The sequence below is a fragment of the Melospiza georgiana genome, chromosome 2 (assembly GCF_028018845.1).
Source record: "Melospiza georgiana isolate bMelGeo1 chromosome 2, bMelGeo1.pri, whole genome shotgun sequence".
NCBI classification, from domain to species: Eukaryota; Metazoa; Chordata; class Aves; order Passeriformes; family Passerellidae; genus Melospiza; species Melospiza georgiana.
Window position 1 is genome coordinate 65,859,324 of NC_080431.1, and position 21,495 is coordinate 65,880,818.

The 21,495-nt window shown below is 38.8% G+C and overlaps 1 protein-coding gene across 1 annotated transcript in view; it reads left to right on the forward strand.

Annotated features, from left to right (window-relative positions):
* The window catches only part of GUCY1A2 (guanylate cyclase 1 soluble subunit alpha 2), a 136,448-nt gene that overhangs the window by 82,490 nt on the left and 32,463 nt on the right, over window positions 1–21,495 (forward strand). Inside the window, exon 6 of the mRNA XM_058019172.1 lies at window positions 10,942–11,085. Coding sequence (XP_057875155.1) covers window positions 10,942–11,085 — 144 coding nt within the window. The remainder of the gene's footprint in view (window positions 1–10,941; window positions 11,086–21,495) is intronic.

The following is a 21,495-nucleotide window of genomic DNA, read 5'->3' on the forward strand; positions in this document are numbered from 1 at the left end:
CAAACACAGCTCTTGCTGCAAAATGCTCCTGAACTTGCCAGTGTGTAACATCATTAAATTCACTAAAAATAAGATGCCCTCAGGCCTGGTAAGAGCAATTGCTTCTTAATTAGGCTCCTGGGAAAGCAGCTTGGTTTTATAGGAAGTCACTTCTTTTGAAAAATGAGCTTTACAAGAATAACAGAGTTCTGAACTTCATAGGTGGATGCCTGTAATCCCTCCCTTCTCACACAGGAGGAGTTTTCCTGAAGAATTTCCAAAAGCGGAATGTCATGTCATAAAAGTGTTGCAAAGTTACCTTGAAACTTGGGCACAAGATTTCACTGCCTTGGAATTGATTTTAAAAACATTAGAGACAGAAGCTAAGAGAGTGAAACACTAAGTAAAAACTGAAGGACATTCTTTGAAAGCAGTTGTGTTCTCAGATCCTATCTTGAAAACTTTATAATCCTTTCCAAAGCAGAAAGTTTTTTATAATATACCAGAGATTTGGAAATCTATAAATAGTGCTGTATGCTGAAGGATATTGTTAAGCTTAAGCAGTGTTGCAAAATTCAACTGTTTCAAAGCTTTGCTGACAAATCTTTGCAGTAGAAAAAACTTGAAGAAAACTTAAAAATGCAAACAGAATTAGGCCTTAATTTGTATTCAGAAACAGCACAAAACCAAATAGATTTTGTTTCATTTGAAAAAGGACAGTATTCACTCATTGCAATGTAGACAGAAATGTGGATCTAGACCTACCTCAGGATCCAGAATACCTAGTCCAAGCTCAGAGGAGGCTTTTCTGAACTGCACTTACACCACCTCCAGAGAAAGAGCACACACACTTAATGTCACAGGGAAATAACCTTATCTGGTTTCCCTCCGGCATGTTTATTTGTTATTTCTTTCCTTAGAATCTGTGTTTTAGATTAAATGACTTGTTCAAGTCTTTGTACCATAAGCTGCCCAAAATACTTCACATCTGCTCTCCCTGCACTTAATGATTAATAACATCCCCTGACCTGCATGCCAAAATATGTGTGGCCAGAGCCAGGACTTTCTGAGCTAAGCAGGATCTTACTGTTGTGCTGAGCAATGGTATCGTAGCACTAGCAGTTAGCACACTCATGCAGTCCTTCTCCTGGCTTGGGGTATGCTGTGGGAGCAGGAACATGCCCGCTGTGCTGCACTGTCAAGGGCGCAGAGCTCCCCTAGAGTCTTGTGGGAGTCTCACAAACTAAGCCCGTGGCCCACATGAACCTGTTTTTCAGGCAATGCCCAGAAAAGCATGCTGGTGACAGCATGGGAGGGATCTTGCATATCAAATGACAGTCTGGGCATGGATGCAGGCAATTAAGCAAAGACACACACATTTGCATCCTGCTGTAGGAAATGGGAAAAAAAGAGGTTTACAGAATTCAGGATGGAATGCGTCATGCCTTGAAAATTCATTTTTCTCTTCAGTTACTATAGAAAGAGTATAGATGAGTATACTGAATTAAAGCTTCATTTTTGTATGACTGACGCTTGGTAATGTGAGCTCCATCATGAATTAGAACATTGTGAGGTTATGACTGATCTGCAGAGATACTGTGAGAATGATTTGGGTAGAAGGAAATATGGGAGATGTCAATGACATCTTGAGGTAGAATATGAATATCAAATAAATTGTTCCTGTGATGAGTGCTGAGATTGCTGACTTAAAACAAAAAAAGGACAGAATCTCCATTTTCTTCAGTTTTTGTCCCATACCAGTTAAAAGCTGTCCTGTTTGCTGCTGGACTAGAAGTCATGGACAGGAATAATGAAGCCCAAATGAAAAGTCTGAAGCACCATGTTGCCACATACCGCAGCCTTTTCTGTATTCTCCTGCTGTACAACTTAGGGCAGAAAACAGATGAAAGAAAAGCCACTGGGAGATACTAATAACTTCAAAGGTTTCCTTTACAGTTAGACTTGCAAGAATTTCATCTTGAAGCTGAATTTGACTGAATTCCTTTAGAAGGAAGACATTTCAGCTTTCATAAAAGAAGTACATAGTTTTGAGGTACTGTGTAGTTCAGTCTTGCAGATGGAATGAAATATGGATAAACAGGATAATGAATATTGTGTGAAAGCATAGGTCTTTACTGTAGGCTCTGATAATTTCCAGTGTTCGTTCATATACTGAATTTTGGCCTCATGCTGGGATGAAACTTACAAAACCATCACCTTTAATATTTATATGCTGCCATGGAAGTGCAGCCTGGGTGTGCAGGAAGCTAAGATGTGCTCCAGTAAGTCTAGGCTGAGGAGTACAAATAGAACTTTGACTTTGCTCATTAAGAAACCAATCCAGGTCTTCAAATCAAAATAATATGCTAGAAGGCTTTGATTTTGCTGTTAAGGTCATCATAAGAATCACTTAAGGTTTATACCTCTAATAAATGCTTTTCTGGATTAATATCAAAGACAGGAAAGGAAACTGATCTCTGGAGTGTAGAAGGTTTTTCCACTGGTTCCTCTGACAATCTAGAGATCAGCTTTCCTAAAGGACTGTTTGATTTTGCAGAACTTTCCATGTCCTCCTTTTAAAATTGACCTGCCTCTGTGACCTTCAGAGGTTCAATCTGCCCTTCTGCCTCTTCACATAGTCTTGCTAATTCTTCCTTTTCGACAGTTCTTAGGTAGAGGTGAAAATACACTACTTTTAGCATGGAGTTAATAATTAGACTTATCCTCACAATCAACAGAGGAATGTTTGATTTTATAGGGTAAGTGTGAATGTTTTTAAGTGTTAGACTTTTGTTTATGAAGGAGGTTCTTAGCCCAGGTCAGGTAACTGCAAGAGTTCCCATTGGGTTCATTGATCATGAAGAGAATTGCGAGTGAATAGCTCATATTCAAATTGCTATATTAGACATATTTCTGGTTAGGTGAACTGAATCTCACCTGTGTAGATTACAGCTGCTACATCTTGGGCAGCTTACGATCTGTAAGATGCAGCTGGAGCTGAAATACTGCTTCTTTCTGCTAGTGCCATCTACTTCTCAGGTGTTTTATGGTTGTTTAATAATGTTATAGTTTGATGCCATGTTATAGTTAATGCACAGAGTGTATTTTAATTGGGCTAAAGGAACTTTTTCTGCATTTTAATTTCTCTCATACAATCAGTATCCACTCAAGTTATTTCTTCCTGCCTTCCTTGATTTTTGTTATAGTGCCACTGGATTAACTCCCATCACCACTGGCATAGATATTCTGTTGTCTCTCAATAGGGTCCCTTAGAATACTTAAGTGATTAATTCAAAGCCTGAATTTCTATACATTATATGAATGAATGTGATGATTGTTGTCAAAACACCTCGTCATTGCTCAGTCCCACTGAAACAATTAGTAACATAATTAATGGCTGTATTTGAGAACAGGGAATAGCATATATTTATAGCTTGGATTATCTTAGAATCTGCCAAAATAGTGCATTATAATGGTCTGCACTTGTACTGAGTGTGGTTGCTTGAAGAAATTAAAGATGCTTTGTGAGCTACTTATGAAATGTCAGGCTCATACAGCAAATTTCTTTATAGCATTTTCTTTTTGAGATTTACCACCTAAAATAAAAAGATTATGTTCCTTATCCCCATGTTTGCTGAAGTATCTATGGAAATCTTCACTGTCTGCAGATGCTTGATTGCTTTAAAAAGCTTCTTTTTATCTGAGTAAGACCTTTTTGTCAGTAAGTTTCACAGGTTTCCCTGTTTCCTAATTCATAAGGATGCTGATTTCATTTTTTCTCTTGCTCTCTCACCCTCCACCACTGTGGAAAGCCCACTTGTATCCCCTCAAGTGCCATGAAACCATGTCTGCTGCAGTCTGGATAAGCTCAGCTCTCCCAGCCTGTTTTCCCAGGTGCTCCAGCCCCCGTCTTGCTGGCCCCAAAGAGTTGGATCCAGTTTATCAATCTCTGTCTTGCACTGAGGACCCCCAAAGTGGATGTGGTATCTGAGTCTAACAAGTGCTGAGTGGGGGCTGATGGGCACTTCCCTGGCCTCTGTTCATACATCCAGAGTGTCACTGGCCCTCTTTGCTCCCAGGACTGGCTCCCGGCCCATGTGACATTGACTGCCCAGCAAGACCCCCGGGGTCTCTCCCAAAGAGCCACTCTTCAGGAAGTTGGATGTATCAGTTCCAGAGAAATTCTTTCCCAGGGACAGGACTTTGCACATGTCCTTACTGAGTTTCATAAGCCTCATCCTGCCTGTTAAAGTCACTCAGGATGGCAGCCCAGCCCTAGAGCAAATTGACAATTCACCTGTCTCCCCTTTTGGTATCAACTGTAGGTTGATGCAGGTGCAAATAATGTTATTATCAGGAAAAACACCCCACAGATTTTCTTATAAAAGACAGATATATTTTAAAATTCTAGATTTTCTTTAATATACTGTGTTTTGAAAAGTTTTAACTGCTCAGTAAACATTTTATGCACTGAGAACAATGTGTCTGTATTTTTGTGGGAGAAGGTAAAGATGCATAGGAAACAGGCAGAAGGAGAGGCAGGTTAAGGTGGAGAATAATGATCTTCAGTGCAGGTTAAAAAAGCACCAAAAACTAGAAAAGTTAGTTTTCTCAGAGGGAATAGTTAAGTGATGAACAGAAGAGCATTAAACTGCAATTGGCTAAAGCATTACCCCTTTCCCTGCTCATTATTTCTGTTTTCCTCACTTTCAAGCTCTTTAAGAGGAAACTGATGTAATTGCAACTGCTGTTTGTTATTATTTCAGTTTTACAAAATAAAGTTTTATAGACTATCTCCCAGCAGTAGGATAGTTTCAGGCTATTGGCAGATTACTCATATGTGATAAGAAACAATTTAGTAATGATCTTCTCTTCAGCTAAACATAGCATATACTTTGTACACTGTGTCTGTAAACAGGGTGTGGAGCATAGAAAAATAGTTTAATATTCCAAGTTTCCTTGCCAACTTAAAATTACAGTGATTATGAACACATACTTACTTAAGCAGAAATAAATATTTCTGGTGATTAAAATAGCAGAAAGGGGGGAGACCACAAGCAGGATTTGATGCATATGGAAACTCAATTCAATTGGAAGAAACATCTGTTACTCTATAAAAAGAAGGGTAAGAAATCAAGACATGGCTAAAGAATATCTAAGTCTGGTTATTCTATCTAAACTTTATGTGTATGATACACTTATATAGATTACCCATATATATATTTTTTTCCTCAAACATGACCCTTTTTTCAACGAAGAGAAACCTTTAACAAAAATTTGATATGAAATTCGTATATATTTGCTTTCCAAAGTAATCCTATATTCTGGTCATCTGTGTGTAGCAGGAATATCCTGTGGTTCTTTATCCTGAACTGGAAAGCAGTGTCACTTTTTATTTCCAATTTATTTTTTAAAAAAACACCATTGAACCAGGCTGTAAAGGACAGTGACATAAATTATTTTAGGTTAAATGGGTACTAGATATTGCAACCCTTATGAGTGAGATAATAGATCTGTATGCAACCCTGTGAGTATTTTAGAGATGAAAACAATAGTACATAAGTACCCTTCAGAGGAAGGTGAAGGATCTACAAAAGACATGCTGTTAAAGGTAGGTTTTCTTCTTGAAAAAAGACAGAGACTTTTGAATTTTCAGACCCATTTTTGGTATGTATTTCATTTTGATTGTAAACAAAGAAGCCTGATTAATATGAGTATAATTTAACCCATTAAAAACACACAAACTGCACTCAGACTTATTTATGTCTCTCACCTGAAAAAAATAGTAGTGAGTACTCCATTGTAATAGTTCTAATACAAATTATATATTAGTTTTTCACAGGAAACCTGCTGAGAGAGACAGAACAAAAACTACAGCCTGTTCTCCCTCCAGCTACTTCTTTCACTGTATTTAATATTTCTGATTGCAGTAGAAATTTCAGATGAGAATTGCCTCAGAGTGACCTGTGCAATTACATTTTTTATGTTTATTTCCAAGCTGTGCTTTGAAAAAGGTTCTGAGTAGGACTCATTAGAATTGAGTGTTTGAATTCCTGAGTATTTTAGGTGAAAAATCTTCAGCCTGCTATTTCAGGTTTTACTTTAAAAAATGGTATCTCTGCCCCATGTATGACACTCTGTGAAATGAAGTGTGACACTTCAGTTTTTTTGTTACCTCTAGAAGTTCAGAAAGTTAATGGCTGGTGCATATTCATGAATTCAGGATGAAGGATGCAAAGCAGGGATGTTACATCAGTGCACCACATTTTCCCTTAAAAACTGTCACTGAAACAACACCCTGACTTCATATGCATGAACATCATTTGGCTAAAACTTCCAGTTTCTCAGTTTAATAACAAAAGACAGTGTAAGTTTTAGCTACTGATAGTTGGAAGAGACCTGTTGGAGCTGCCCAGGGATCAGGTTGTTAACCTCTTTTCTATGGCACTTTAGAATTAGAGGAATTACATTTAGACTTCTGTGCTACTGAATTGATCTGCAATCACATTCCATCTCAAATGGTTATGAATTAAGGATAAGTGACTGTAAGACAGTTACTATAGGGTTCACCCTCTGTAAAAATTGCTGTTCACATCTAAAGCAGGCATACAGTATCTACTGATGACTAACAGGAGCTGGCTGTATAGAAAATGACTTCTTGAAAGCAGGAGGTATTTGCTTCTTGCTAAAATTGGATGCATTATCACTCTTCAGTATTCAGCAGTGTTGGGATACCAGTCAAGAAAGTTTTCCTGAACTGTAGAGTACACAGCACTTCAACTAATTATTAATTTTATTATAAGATCTTTTGAGGGCCTGACTGGAAAACATTTGGACAGTTCCAGTGACTTGAGAGTTAAAGAAGGCTTTAGAGGAGGCTTTTGCACAGTGGTGTAAGTAGCTGCAAAGTTTCCTGGATTCTTCATTTGTTAGTTAACAATAAAAATTCTGTTATGCAGTTTTTAGAAACTGGTCTTTTTCTTGAAATCCAAGTTCAACTTCTTTTCTATGGTACTGTGTCTTAATTCCCAGTTAATGAAAACTCCAGTGAATCTGGTTATGGTAAGTGTAAATCAGTGAAAAGAGATGAAAAGTTGGTAACAGTTGTCCAGGCAATCAGTGTGTAGCTAGAACTACTAGGAGCAGTAAAAAACTGTAGTTTAATTAAAAAAAACCCAAAAAACAAAAACAAAAAAAAAAAAAAACCAAAACCCCAACCCCAATTCTTATTAATGGTAAACTGTCAGTCATCTGCAAAAACGGCTTTAATATTCAGAAGGGAATATATTTCACTTTTTTAAAGAAGCAGCATAAGGCATTCCAGTCTTAAACAATTGAAAGCAAAATATCTTTTCCTGCATATGTATCTAGGAAGAATATAAAAATCGAATATACTACTACTAATGCATCTTAAAAGTCACATTACAAAGTCAAAAACTCAGAATCTAATTTATCACATGGTAGAGATTTCCTCTGGACTTTTATAGCTGTATATCATCATATCAAAGTGCATCAAATAGATCTGAGTGCAGCAATTTTTAGACACTTTGAGTAGTGCCTGCCTTTTCTTTTAATCCTATTGGCATTGCATATTTATGGAGTAGGTTGCTCTCTGGTGTACACAGTTTCATGATCTACCCAGGAAACACTTTGGAGCAAGCTATGAGCAGTACTTTGTATTTCTAGTCTTTTGCTACTCCTCAGCTGAGACAAGAGAAATTCCCTTCTTCCCTGTGTGCATCTGACCTACTCAAGGGCCCAGCCTGAAATTCTGAAGTGTGATGTATCACTCTTGTTACAGTCTCTATTTTAATGTCCTCATATACCCTTGTGAAGCTCAGCTAGGCCAAGTGAAGGTTCTGCATTTGGCTCAGGGCAATCTCCGGTATTTGTACAGACTGGTGGATGAATGGATTGAGACCACCCCTCTGAAGAAGGACTTGGGAATATTGGTAGATAAAAACTTTGACATGAGCCAGCAATGTGTACTTGCAGTCAAAGACAGCCAGCCATACTCTGTGATACATCAAAAGAAAATGTGGCCAGCCGGTCAAGGCGGGTGATTCCTGCTCTGCTCTGGTGAGACCCCACCTGCAGTGCTGCATCCAGCTCTGGTGCCCTAGGCAAAAAAGGGACATGGATGTCTTGGAGTGGGTCCAGAGGAGGGCCACAAAAATGACCAGAGGGCTAGAGCACGTCTCCTGTGATGACAGGCTGAGAGAGTTGTGTTGTTCCACCTAGAAAAGAAAAGATCTTGTTGTGACCTTTGATGTATAAATGGGGCTTATAAGAAAGATGGAGAGAGAAATTTTACCAAGGCCTATTGTTACATGACAACAGTCATTGGTTGTGAACCAAAAGTGACGGTATTTGATATAAGGAAGAAATTCTTCACAATGAAGGTGTTGAGACCCTAAAACAGGCCCAGAGGAGCTGAGGGTGCCCCATCCCTGGAAGTGCTCAAGGCCAGGTTGGATTGGGCTCTGAGCAACCTGGTCTAGTGGAAGGTGTCTCTGTCCATGGCAGGGGAGTTGAAACTAGATAATCTTGAAGTGTCCCAACCAAAAGCATTCAATAATTTTATGACTCCATACAAGTGGACCAAATGCAAATGCCATGGACAATCTGAATTACAAGAACTCCTGGAACTTCCGGAACATTTGTCAAATCTGGTTTTGAAGAAGGATGGAACCAAGGTTAAAGTTTCGTGGAGGTACTCATTATGAAAATTTCAGCTTAAATGCTTAGTTGAGAAAGACCCTAGAAGTGACTGAAAACAGGGTTACAGAATGATAAATCATTAGACAGACCTGTCAGTACTCATCACATCCAGTTTAAACTACCAGGTCAGTCTAAGCAGTCATAGTCCTTCCCCTACTTCTCCAGTATTGATGTCAGCTGAACTCCATAGGGACAAGCACTTTAAAGAGTAATGGCATTATTACAGTTTTTATTTTTGTATAAAGATGAATATGAGGCAGCTTCAGTTCCATTTTTCTGGTAGTACAGTACATTCAGTGTGTGGAATTTAGCTGTTAAATTTCAGCTATGGAAATTTCCAAGGGGGAAGAAGCTAACAAAATAAGTAGCTTTGTCTGAACACTGCAGGAACAGTATATGATCCCACATCTATGCAACCAACTTTAGTGGAAAAGCAATTCTGAAATTGGGACATTCAAACAAGGAACAGAATTTGTATTTAATTTTTGTATCTGACATCACAGACTCAGCTCTTTCTGTAGTTTGATGTTTATTCATGATTTTAAAGAATGACAATGGATTTCTGCTAATGCTTCCTTCCAATTTAGAGTATTTTTAAACATCTGTTTCTTCAAGACTGTCTTTTTAACTTCTGATACTTCTCACTGTGCTTGTTTGTCTTTTTGCCCAATTTCTACATTTTTCACCAGCCATGGATATATTCTTGCCCACCCATTTATCTTTGGAAAAATAAACTCCTAAACTGCAGGGCTTTGGTAGTGTCTGCTGCTTGTGGACAGTCATCCTGAGATAAGGCAAACAGGCAGACAGCAGTATTGATTGCTCCTATGTGTTTTGGTCTATATACAAGTACTATTAGGAGCTTTCAGAGTATTGAAGGAGCTCTAATGATTGTCTCATCTCAGGACAAACCTTCAGCTACTTATCTATATTTACATCCTCCTGCACAATCAGTCAGAAGGGTTAAAGTGGCAAACTTCACAATGGGCTTGCAGCAGATTAAGTTTGGTGGTGGGAAGTATTTGCTCAACCAGTTCTAGGTTCATACTCTGGGTACGTTTACATGTGATGCTTACTATTTCAGGTATTATTTATATTGAGATACTGTTTCCAGTTTATCACTTTATCACAGGAGATTAATCTGTGAAGATCCAGGCCTACTACTTAGTAGATTCTCTGCAGAGAGATGAATCAGCTATATTTATTCTCTGAATAACTGCTTTCTCACTGCTTGCTTTCTTCTTACCCTAGTCTTTGCTGAAGCACTTTCTGGCATTCCTGTAGTGTTGTGTGCAGAATGAAAGCCAGATTAGTTATGTCAACAAAACTAAACTAATCCTTGAGGTCTGCTTGGGCTCATGTGAATGGATTTTGTGTGAGAATGTTACAGATGTGTGAGCAAACAGACTGCAAAACACAATGCTGTAAATAAAGCTGCAGGCCTAGAGGGCTGCAGTGTTTCTCAGGCTGCCTTTATCCAGAGCCAGAGGGCTGCTGCAATTCATTTTGCTCCCACTTCTTCCTGGGGGCCAGCTCTTTTTAAAGCAGATCAGGATAAGAGAGCAGTAAGGCCTGCTTGAAGAAACCAGAAGGTTCTGTCTGTTGAACTTCTTGGCTGCAGGTGTGGAATGCAGAGTAAGACATCCTGCATGGTAGAGAGAGACATCAATTCTTATTTGAAAATAAGGGACAAATGTGCAGGCAAAAGTCTGTAGCAATAGCATCTCTTCATAAATTATACCAGGAAGAGCTATCCACTAATGAGAAGTTAGATAGTCTTCACTGTTTTTTATGGTGATGTTTTGCTTTTTCTAATTCTCTTCCTGATATAATTTTCTAGCATATCAAATACTAATTATGAGTTATAATTATGTGGCGCTACTCTTACCCAACAGCAAACTCAGCCAGGATAGTATAAAATGAAGCTGCAAGTGATTTCTCATTTAGGAAAATGCAATTTTCTGTGTTACTGCTGTGGGAGAATGTTGTCATATCTCAGCCGATGCCATACATTATTCTAGACAATCTTCTTTGGTTATTAGGTGATAAACCACTGTGCTATTGCTTGTTGGGTTTTCACCGTACCTGTTTGCAGACTCAGGTAATTATGCTCTTTTGTCTAATTGCTTATTTATGGGTGTTTTGCTCACATGTTTTAAGCAACTGTTTGATTGCAGGCCTAATGGCAGGGTTCCCCTCTCATTATCACACCATAACTCCAGGTTTGTCTGATTGCTGCAGGTGGAAACAATAGGTGATGCGTACTGCGTTGCAGCAGGGCTCCATAAGAAAAGCCTTAGTCATGCCAAAGCCATTGCCCTGATGGCACTGAAGATGATGGAGCTTTCAGAAGAGGTTCTTACTCCAGATGGAAGCCCGATTAAGGTAACCCCTTTGCTCTTTACTCTCAGCTAGTCAGTGATACACAGACCCGCTTAATTTTGTTGTGTTCTGTGCCAGAGTGTTTACTCTTGCATCACTATGTCTGCAGCTCTGATGGGCCACAGGCCCCTTCTCCAAATTGGTGTAAACCTGCATGAAAGAAGAATCTGTGGACTGCCTGCACTTTCTCACTGTTAATGTGCTTCCTTCTCAAGCTATGCCATTTCCGTTCCCTACTTTGTTACAATGGGGGAAAAACCAGATGTCCTTTTGTAACATTTTCAAGCTCCTCTGCTGTTCTGCTTCATTTGGTCGTATACCAACATATTCAAAAGAATACCATTCTGAAAAGATATGTTGGACTGTGCATCTTGAAGAAAATTCTATTAAAACTTCATGTGAACATTCATTGAACACAAAATAAGCATTAAAAGACTGAAGATACCAGAAGACATAGCATTTTCAGTTTTGATAGAAAACTATTTCAAACAGATGTTAATTTAATCCTACTAAAATATATATTTTTGATTGATTTTATTTGCTTTTCCAATAATTAACGGCAGTTATATGTGCTAACTACACTGGTATGTGCTGGGAAAGCTGTCTTCCAGAGCCTCCTCATATTTTCATTTTCTTTTGAGTCATTGCTTCAATTGTAGGGAGATTTTGAAGGTGTATGTTTTACTCTGAGACTCACTTTTTGTGACTGTTTTCATTAACACACATTATTTTTCAGAAAAATCCTCTTATTTTCACTGTCTGCATAACAAAACCTGTTAAAGGAAGACATAAAAACATCGTAGAGGAAATATGTATGGAATAAAATGCTGGGAATAACCAAGTATTTTCAAAGAGTGCTAATAAACCTCCATTAGAATTCAGAAGAAAAAAGTTTATCATACTTAAACTGAAAGTAGAGGTACTGAGAAGTTCATCTTAATATCTTAATTGTTCTGTTTTCGGTTTTAGGTGTAATAGATTTCAGGGCAGGAGGGATGGTGATATTGTAGCATGTTGCTACCTTTGTACCTTATCTGGAAGCTGTGCTTAAAAATAAAGCTTATCTTTCATAGAAGGATATTCTGATTTGTTTGAAAGTTTATTAAGATTAGGGTTCCTCTCATGTGGCTACCTTTACCCTGTAAACTACTGCAATAAGGACTTTTGAAGAAGTCTACTTTAGTTTGTCCTAGTTTAGCTGTCTACTCTAGGACAAGATGAATCACTCCCTAAAAATGTGTGCTTTTTTAGTTGTCTGTAAGGGAGATTTATGTACTTAACCTAAATGTGGATGTCTATGCTGTGAGCTTCTACACTCTGTCACATGAGTCCTCCTACAAGTGGCAAGGAATGCATAATTTTTCCTAGTGGGTATTTCAATGATCATCATAATTAAAAACATACTCATAATTTCTAAATTCAGTTGGCATGACTCTTGCCTTCCAGACAATGTTAAATTGGCTAGAGTGACCCCTATTTTTGTTAGTCAGCAGCTTTTCACTTAAAAAAGCCATGAAGGGGCCCATTGTGCCACAGATTCCCGTTAGCAAATGTTCCATGTGCATTGAAATGTCTTAAAGCAGCATCAGGGAAAGTTCAGATTGGATAGAAGGGAGATGTGGTCAATCACTTGAATGAAGTTATCAGGAAAGTTATCATGGCCCCAAGCGTGTATCTGGTTAAGTGCTTGGACAGCTCTTAAATTTATGAAATTACTTTTAGGTTGCCCTGTGTGAAAGTTTACGGAATATATGTATTTTCTAAATTGCTTTGATGGATGTCTTTTGTTGTCATCTCAGGGCTGAATTCACCAGAATGCAAGGATTTACTTTTTGTGGTTCTTGAAATGTTCATCCCTGTGATAGCAGTGAATATCCGCTTCAAGTCTCAAAAAGTCAGGATGAAAAAGTAAACGAATAAATTTAAAAAATACCATATCACATAAACAGGAATATAGATTTTCATCTATCAAGTGCATTAGTAGATGATGAAATGAGGCTTATCTGGGTACACTGTTATCATATGAAGGTGTTCATTGTAGTGATCACAAAAATAACTTCTTTATACAACCATTTAGACGTTATGAAAAATCTGCCCCTTGGAGCAATGCTAGTGTGGGCAGTGAGCAGTGATGTGTTGGATGGAACCCTGGATGCTGAGAATTTTAAACTTTCTGTGCTGAAGGCACAGACTTGCAAGAGAGCACTGCATTTGACCTGAGGCTGTGGAGAAAGCTTCCAAAAATTTTTAATAGCACTGGAATTGTGGGTAATATCACAGAGTGGAAAACTTAGAGTTTGGGGTTTTAGAACATAGTAATAAACATGAAGCAAGATGGTAGTTTTAGGGTTGGAGGCAGGTTGTTCTTCACCTTCTTCTTCATGGGTTTGAGTGATGTTTTGTAGTTGGACAGAAAAGTCTGCATTGCAGGCTTCCAGGGATCAGTTATTGGGTTAAAAGGACAAATAATCTAGGTGTCATTTCTTAATTGGATAGTTTAGTCTTAAATGACCTTGTAAGAAGAGATAGTTAGCCATTTTGTGCCTTGCTAATGAAAGGCTGCACAACTCATGGTTGTGAGGCTGTTTCACTGATAACAAACAATAAACACCTGAGTCTGAATGTGAACCACCGTCTCAAGTGCCTTCAGTCCTGAGCCCGGCAGAGGTAGAAAAAACGAGCAGAGAACCCACATGATGGACCTCAGGATGGTGGCCAGGTGTACCAAGCAGCTCTGGTTTGTATCCAGATGATGCTCCCTGCTCTGAGTCAGAGCTCATAGCATGCTGATGAGAGAGAACCGTGGTGTGCAGCTCACACCTACTCAAGCATTTGGCACTTCCAGCAGAGCCAGAGGCAGCACAAATGCATGAGCAGGATGGGAACTCTGTGCCAGCACTCCTTAAACCTGTGTGAGCAGCCTGGCTCTTGAAGGGTAATGAGAAACTGCTATTTTGCAGAAAGAGAGAGCGAGCTGTATTACAGCACAGCACACAAATCCTATCATCAGTGTTGTAACACAGCCTGCCCTCTTGGAAATAAATATTTGTAACAGAAAATGGCTGATCATTCCCCTGTGAATGATGGAGGAGGTTTCAGGTCCCTGTGTAATTTTTTTAAAACTCAGTTCTATCTACTAGAGGCAAAATCCTGTTACTTTAGAATGAGCTAAGGCCTTAGTACAAGAGAGAGACTTTTGCTTCAGATACTGTGTGTAGAATTTGATATAGATTTTTGTCCTTTCAGCATAAAATTTTATTTTGGAAGCCGTCTTTTGATTTATACTCTGTACAACTATTTATATGTAGCGCTTTATGACTTTAGTCTGAAAATACTGATTTAAAATTGCCTCCTACATTTAAGTGAGTGTTACTTGAGTATAGGATGTGCTTTTTACTTTACTACATTTATTTTTTTAGCTAAAGTGGAATGATATTAATTTTAATAGCTATAGATAATACTGTAAGAGGAATTCTCCAGGGCATTGACCTTCAGTGAAAGGTTGCAGTGCAGATATGGAATTCCTAGAGAATATTATTACTTGGAAAACTTTTTATTATGCTTCAAAGCTTACCTAATTAATCAATGTGTGGTGTATATCCCAAAGAAAGAGAAAGACCTTCTTTTCAGTTTTTCTTTTCAAAAGGGCTGCTGTGACAGAACATACCTAGTTTCCTCTAATGAGATTTCCTGAGAGAAAATTATCTGCTTCATTTTGTGGTATATGAAGGTTTATGTAATAGGGTCATGAAGAGATAAGAACTGGGAACTCGGAGGAAAAGTAAACTATTTACATGAAGCTGCTAAAATTAACTACAATTATTTAGATTAATTGTGTGCAGGTGTTCTTGTCTAAAGCATAATGATTGAGCCCTACCACAGCAATTCAAAACACATTGCAAGATGTTTTGCTACAGCAGAAAAATTTCATCTATATTTAAAATTATTTATGTTACCGTAACATGAGAATTAGACCTGTAAATACTGTAATCCCAAGCCAAAGCAAATACACGCCCCTACCTTTCTTTTTGCTCACTTTCTCATGACTAGTTTGTGAAATACTCTAAACAGAATAGTGCAGAACATTTCTAGCTGATGCTGGCTTCAATGTGATTAATTTCTTCTCAGGTGAGGTAGATGGGACCTTGCATTTGCATGGCACATAATCTGGTACTAGGATCAGTTGTTTCTTTATTATCACTTGAAGCTTCTAATCATCACCTTCAGATGTGCCAAAGCTATTTTATTATTGGATTTGTAGGCTGCACTCAAACAGTGTAGGCATTAACCGCATCTAATTTCAAACACTAACAGTGTGAACAGGTATGGCTAAAATTGTTACTGTAGCTCCCTCTTAAATGAAGAGAGTAAATTTAGTCTGTATTCATCTGAAATGCTTGCAGTGTCTAATTTATAATGAAATATATGAATTAATATTTGTCAGGTAAGTCGTACCTCAGGAGTGAACAGGTTAATGACCTCTCAGCATGGATGATCCCACTGAAAAGAGCTGAACTGAAACAGAGGTTCACAGCTTTGATCTGTCACAGCTTTTCCATTTGAATTTTAGATGTGATCCAGACTTTCCATACTTCAGCTTTCCATATATAGGAGATAGATAAAGCTTTACAGGTAGAACCATTAATTTAGCATGTCTAAGATGTATGACCTTGCAGCATTAGTTTTGGTTTATGTTGTCTATTTTAGTACCTGTGATCATGGTGACTGAAACAATGAAAACCTGAGGTTTGATAAACCTCTAATCTCTGCTTGCCAAGTGGTAAATTTTAACTAGCATGAACTCTGATTTGTGATTAAGGGCACAGAAGAGTCAAAAAGGCTCTGTAGATTGTAATGGCTTATGGCCACAGTGAGTGACACACTTTCCTAAATAACATGGAGATGGGCAATGAATTTTAGAGTGCATACCATCTTCTGCTGGTTCATTAAGTATTTCCCTTTGTATTTCAGTGATATGCCACTTGGGTCCGGGACCCATGTAGAAGTGCCAACATTTTTTTGTATAAGTGGGATTTCTATTTTTTTAAGTGAAGGGGCCATTCCCAAAAACAGTGAGAGAGGGCAGCAGGTGTTGTCTATGTTATCCTTTTCAGTGTTCCTTCCTTGCTTATTATTCAGGTTGTGGTGTGCTGGTTTTATAACAATTTAATGGTTCTATCGAAAAGTACATCTTTACGTAAGCAGCAAAAGGTTGTCTGGTTTGGTTTAAGTTGTGAAGGGCTGAGTGCTGATGCAGGCATTCTCATCAGCCCTGTGTGAAAAGCTGCTGCATTCCTGCAATGCTCCTTGCTCCATCCGTGGTCTCCTAGCAACTTCGCCTTGTACCTAATGTCTACATCAGACTCTGGAAGGTATAGAATATCCTACTTCAGCCTGCAGAACTGGAAATTAGAAATATCCTTGTGTTGAAAGGAAAAAAAATCAGAAACAGTTCCACAAAAGAAACCTTTGCAGTAAGAGATTTTCAAGAGCTTGTAGTTTCACAGGTTTACCAGCATTAGAGTATCATGGCAGTTTTGGGGGCCATTCAGAGCTGCACATCAGGGAAGCTTGGTACCTTTTCTTTACAGCATGCTTGGGAGATGGTGAGACAAAGTCAGCCCTGGTGATGATTCCCTGGACGTGGGAGAGTTCATGATTGCACTTCATCAGTTTGGCCCAGTGCCTTTGGAGATGTAAAAAGAGAGGAGCTGATTGAAGCACATTTCCTCAGGAATGTGGGAAATGGCAAGTTTTGTTAGACTACTCTAAGGGAAAATTCACTTTCCTCAGCCCTACAGTCAGTTTCACTCAACTGCTTCCTTTTGCATGATTTTTGTAATGATCTTTAAAAATTCCAAACTGCACCCATTATTTGCAGCTTTTTTTCTTTGGAAGTGACTTTGTCAAATACAGTTGTATTTTAGATGCATTGTAGGACAGTGTTACTGCATATGTGGCAGTAACAAGGCAAAGTGGGATTTATAATGAAGAATCTGGTCTGAAAAATTAGACTGGCACTTAGTCTGCTGAAGAGGGGACGTTCCCAAAGGGTTGTTCATTCTTTCAGATGGCAAACATTTCAGTTCTTAGGTAAAGTCTGCTGTAGGTGCTAAAGGTAGATTTTCAGAGCTACGAGGACTTGATTCTGCACAACATAATGATTTGTCAGGCAGAGGCATCATATTGGGATTGACAATTGGGATTGGCTACCTAGTGTAAGCCAAATTTGAGTAAATTAGAAAGCTATGGAGGCCTTTTTTTTTAATGACTCTTGGGGAAGAGAGACCGAAAAGATGAGCAAGGGGCTAATTAATAACGTGAGCATCAGCTGAGAAGAGGTTTTGTCATTAGACCTGGCCGTTCTCCTCTCATGCCATGTGTTCTCTGACATTTCATCTCTGGCACGTAGGAAGCACAAGTGCCATTCCATCTCTACTTGACCCTGTGGCAGAGATAAAACATGTTTGTAGAACCCAGGGCTGTTACACAGGGCACCTTGTGAACTTTCCCACTGTTTATTAGTTCACAGTGATTACTACATGTTCACAGCTCTTTGACTCACAGTATGCAGATCTGGCTGCGTGTGGAAATGCCTCTGTAATTCAGTCACGTTTCCTGTTCCTCAAGGGAGACTAAACCTTGCTGTGATGGCTGCACCTAGCTTATGGCTTTGTCCTGGTGCTTCACAGTGAGCAGATACTTTCATTTTCTTCTCTAGGTGCTATAACTACGTGCACAGGGAAAACCAGCAAGGATTTCAAGGTTTAGATCCCTGCAGGGAGCACAGGATATGCAGCTGGGTTGTGGGGTCAGCTTTGAGGTCACGGTGTGACATCTCTCACGGTTCAGCAGTCATTCCAGACACAAACGCCTCCAACTAACACTCCAGATGTCTGGCTAGCAGTAGAACTGGTTGGGAATTTTCCATAGAAAACACTTTATGGCTGAGAACAGTTTATGGTAAAAAAACAAATTACCAGGCATATCTACCAGCTTTTGTTGAATCACTGATCAAAACTCACTTCATAGTACTAAATACCAATAGTTACTGGGACAATGACCTGGGGAAAAAAACCCCAGAACTTTAAAGAGAGTAAAGCATTAAACTTGTATTCTTTATGAGGAAAAAGACCTCTGCATTCTCATTTATCTAGGATGGAAGATATCCTATGATACAGTTTTGCTCCTAGGCTTGGGTTGGGACATTTTTTGCAGCTGCCAGAACTTCACATTCTGGCCTTGACTGTTACAGTCAGTGGAGGACTCCCATGCTGAAGCTGAAATTTTCTGGTTTTGGTATTGTACATTGATTCTTTATTCAGACAAAACCAAGCAATAATAACAACAGAAATGCAACCCTCCAGGAGAATAAATAATTAAATCTGTGCTGCATACAGCATTTCAAAAGGTTGATATTTTTGCATCTTTATAAAGGGAAGAATAGACAAAAAATCTAAATTTAGAATTGCAGCATGTACAATGATGTTATATGTTTATATATAATAGAGATATAAAACTTGAAATAATTAATGAATATTTAAAGAATTGGCTAGGGAATCTAGGGTAGCAGAGAGCTGAAATTTTATTTCTCCTAAGTCCTAAATGTATGTTCTCTTCTTCCATTATGTTTCCTGTCAAATAAAAATTAAAAGGTCTGGTTTCCACTATACAACAAGAGTATTTTTCTTATCTCCTGAGATGGAGAAGAGATGAAAAACATTACACAAAAGTTGAAAAAGGTAGTGATATGAAAATACACAAACCTGCAAGGACTCACAGAAGATAAGTGGTAATACACTGAGAAACATCACAGACTATGCATAAAAATAGTGCTTGATTGGCTTTTATGCAGTAAGCATGCCCAGAAAATGCTAGCCTTGAATTGCTGCCTCATTGGTTTAATAGGCACAGGTGATCCCAGAGGCCTCAGAGGGAGATGCAGAGATGCAAATGCCATGCCCTTTAAAGCTGTAGAGGTGGTTACTACCTCAGTGTCTGTTTCCAGCTGCTGAGATGCTGTCAGGCAGCTGCTGCCCTTTGCTGCATTGCTCGAGCATCTGCCTCTCCCTTCAGTGACTGAGCTGTCAGCACCTGCTTTGTGGTCTGCCAGCTTGAAAATAAGGAAGCCTATTCTGTCCAGTGCTGGTGATATTTATTTGCTGTTGTAATCTCAGTTATGTACATTCTCTTTTCTAAACTGGACAATATGTTGCTTTAGAACTACCAGTAAATCACTTGATACCCAGTTTGTGTCTCTTCCAAGGGCCCCAACAGTTTAGTCACCTAATCCAAATGGATTTCTTTATCTGGAGTCACAGTGTACCATAAATTGTAAGTTTTGGCAGTGAATGGGGCAAATCTACTTCATCCTGACCCTCCCCTAGAAGAAAGAGATGGTGTTATACCTGCTGTAGCCTTACAGTGTGCAAAAGTAACACATCCTCCTGGATAATGCAGCTTGGGCATCTGTGGGCTAGATGACAATGCTAACTTAGCTCCTTCTTTCATCCAGATGCAGCCTGGAGAAAAAGATTCAAGAAAGAGTCTTGTCCCATCTACACCTTCTTCCCTCTTTCTTGTCTGCTACTGCATGAGTAGTTTTGGATAAGGTGCAGCTGGAAATAAAAAAGAAAAAAAAATTTGAGCTGCCTGCAGTGTTTCATACTGTATGACTTGTGTTACACATTTGAAGGGTGTTGTTCTTCTCTCCATAACCTATTAGTACTCTTGTCCCTTTAATACAATTTTTCTGTGAGGATTGTCTCACTGGTAGAAAGAGACAAAGCTTTTCCATGTTGCAAGGAAGAGCACCTTGGTTGTCCTTCTCTTTCCTTACCCTGGATTACAAGCAGAGCCTTGCCCTGAGTCCCAGAGGAGCTGCCTGTGGGTTGTCTCATGGAAATCAGTGTCTTTATCAGCCCCACTGGGTAATCCTGTAGAAATGTTAACCTTTATCCATCCACAGCTAAAGCATTTTTAGGAGCAGCTGGCAGCAGCTGCTCTGCAAGTTTAAGAAGAAGAAAGTGCATTTGTTAATGGTTGCACTTGGCTTCTCCCATTCTGTCCAACATGCACAGTTCAGAGAGGAAAAGTCAAAGTCTGCAGTTTAAAGCACCAGTTAAAAAACCCTATGGCATAACTGTTGTCATTATTCTGAGCTAAACAGTGAGTCATTGCACTGTGCTATATTTGAGTGAACAGTTCAGATGAGGGGTGGATGCTGGAGGATTGTACTTGGCCTTCTGTTTGGAGCTGACAAGTTCAGCAACATTGTTCAACAGTTTCAGAATAGTTTAGTTCCCTAAAGAAGAATGCATTTCCTGTCATAAATAAATCCATAAACTAAATGTTTCATGGTATTTCAGCTTTCTTTCATATGAGACATGCAGTGTTTTGGAAAAAAATGCCAGTATTTCCAAGGGATTTGTGACAGCCTTTTCTGTTCAAATACCTCATTTAAATCTAAACTAGGGTAAAAGTAATTCAATGCAAATAATCCTCTTCAGAAACTTTATGTTGAATAATTTGAACTTTTTTAGCATAAAAATCTCCATATTTATATTGGATTTTGGTTTTGCTTTAGTATTTTAAAGAGAGAGGAGATGAGAGGCAAAAGCATTAGTTTTGAATGGAGAAGGAGGGAAAACAAAGCACAAATAATCTGAGGATGTTCAGTCTTGCCATGTGACCTATTTGATTGCAGCAATGAAAAGCAAGGGCAAAGTGGTATAAGGAAAAGTGGATTAGAATTTACAAGGATTTCTCCACCTGGCAGAACTTGGAGGGGCCAAAGTGATCATTATCCTGAAGGAAAACCTGATTTTTGTCTGGCTTTGGAGCCTCATTCCAGGAAAAGAATCTACCCTGAGAGGGAAGATGGGAAGAGATGTATTTCTGCGATCTCATTTCACCCTCCTGTAAAAACTCCATAAAGCAAAAGCTCTGGATATTTCTTGCTGAGATATAGTTTTCCTAGATGAATAAGATATTTCTTGACATTTAGCAAATATTCTAATACTTTCACCATTATTTTGATATCTAAAATGACAAAAACTGATTATAACGAAGTTGTCAAAAATCACAAAATCGTAGAACAACCTTTAAGGTCGGAAAGGATTTCAGAAGATCAGCTGGTGCAACTTTTTGTGCCCAGATGACATTATTGACCACCCTGTCCAAGGACAGCTTGAACATCTCCACTGATGGGGACTTCACCACATCCCTAGGGATGTCGTTCCAGTGATTGATTGTTCTCACTGTAAAAAAAAAATTATTTCTTATGTTGAGATGAAGCCTCTTCTGGTGCAAGTTGTACCTGTCACCCCTTGTCATGTCCACGAGTCCTCTGTGGCATTCTGTCTTGTTTGTAGCTGCCCTTTAAGTACTGGAATACTGTGATGAGTTTCCTCC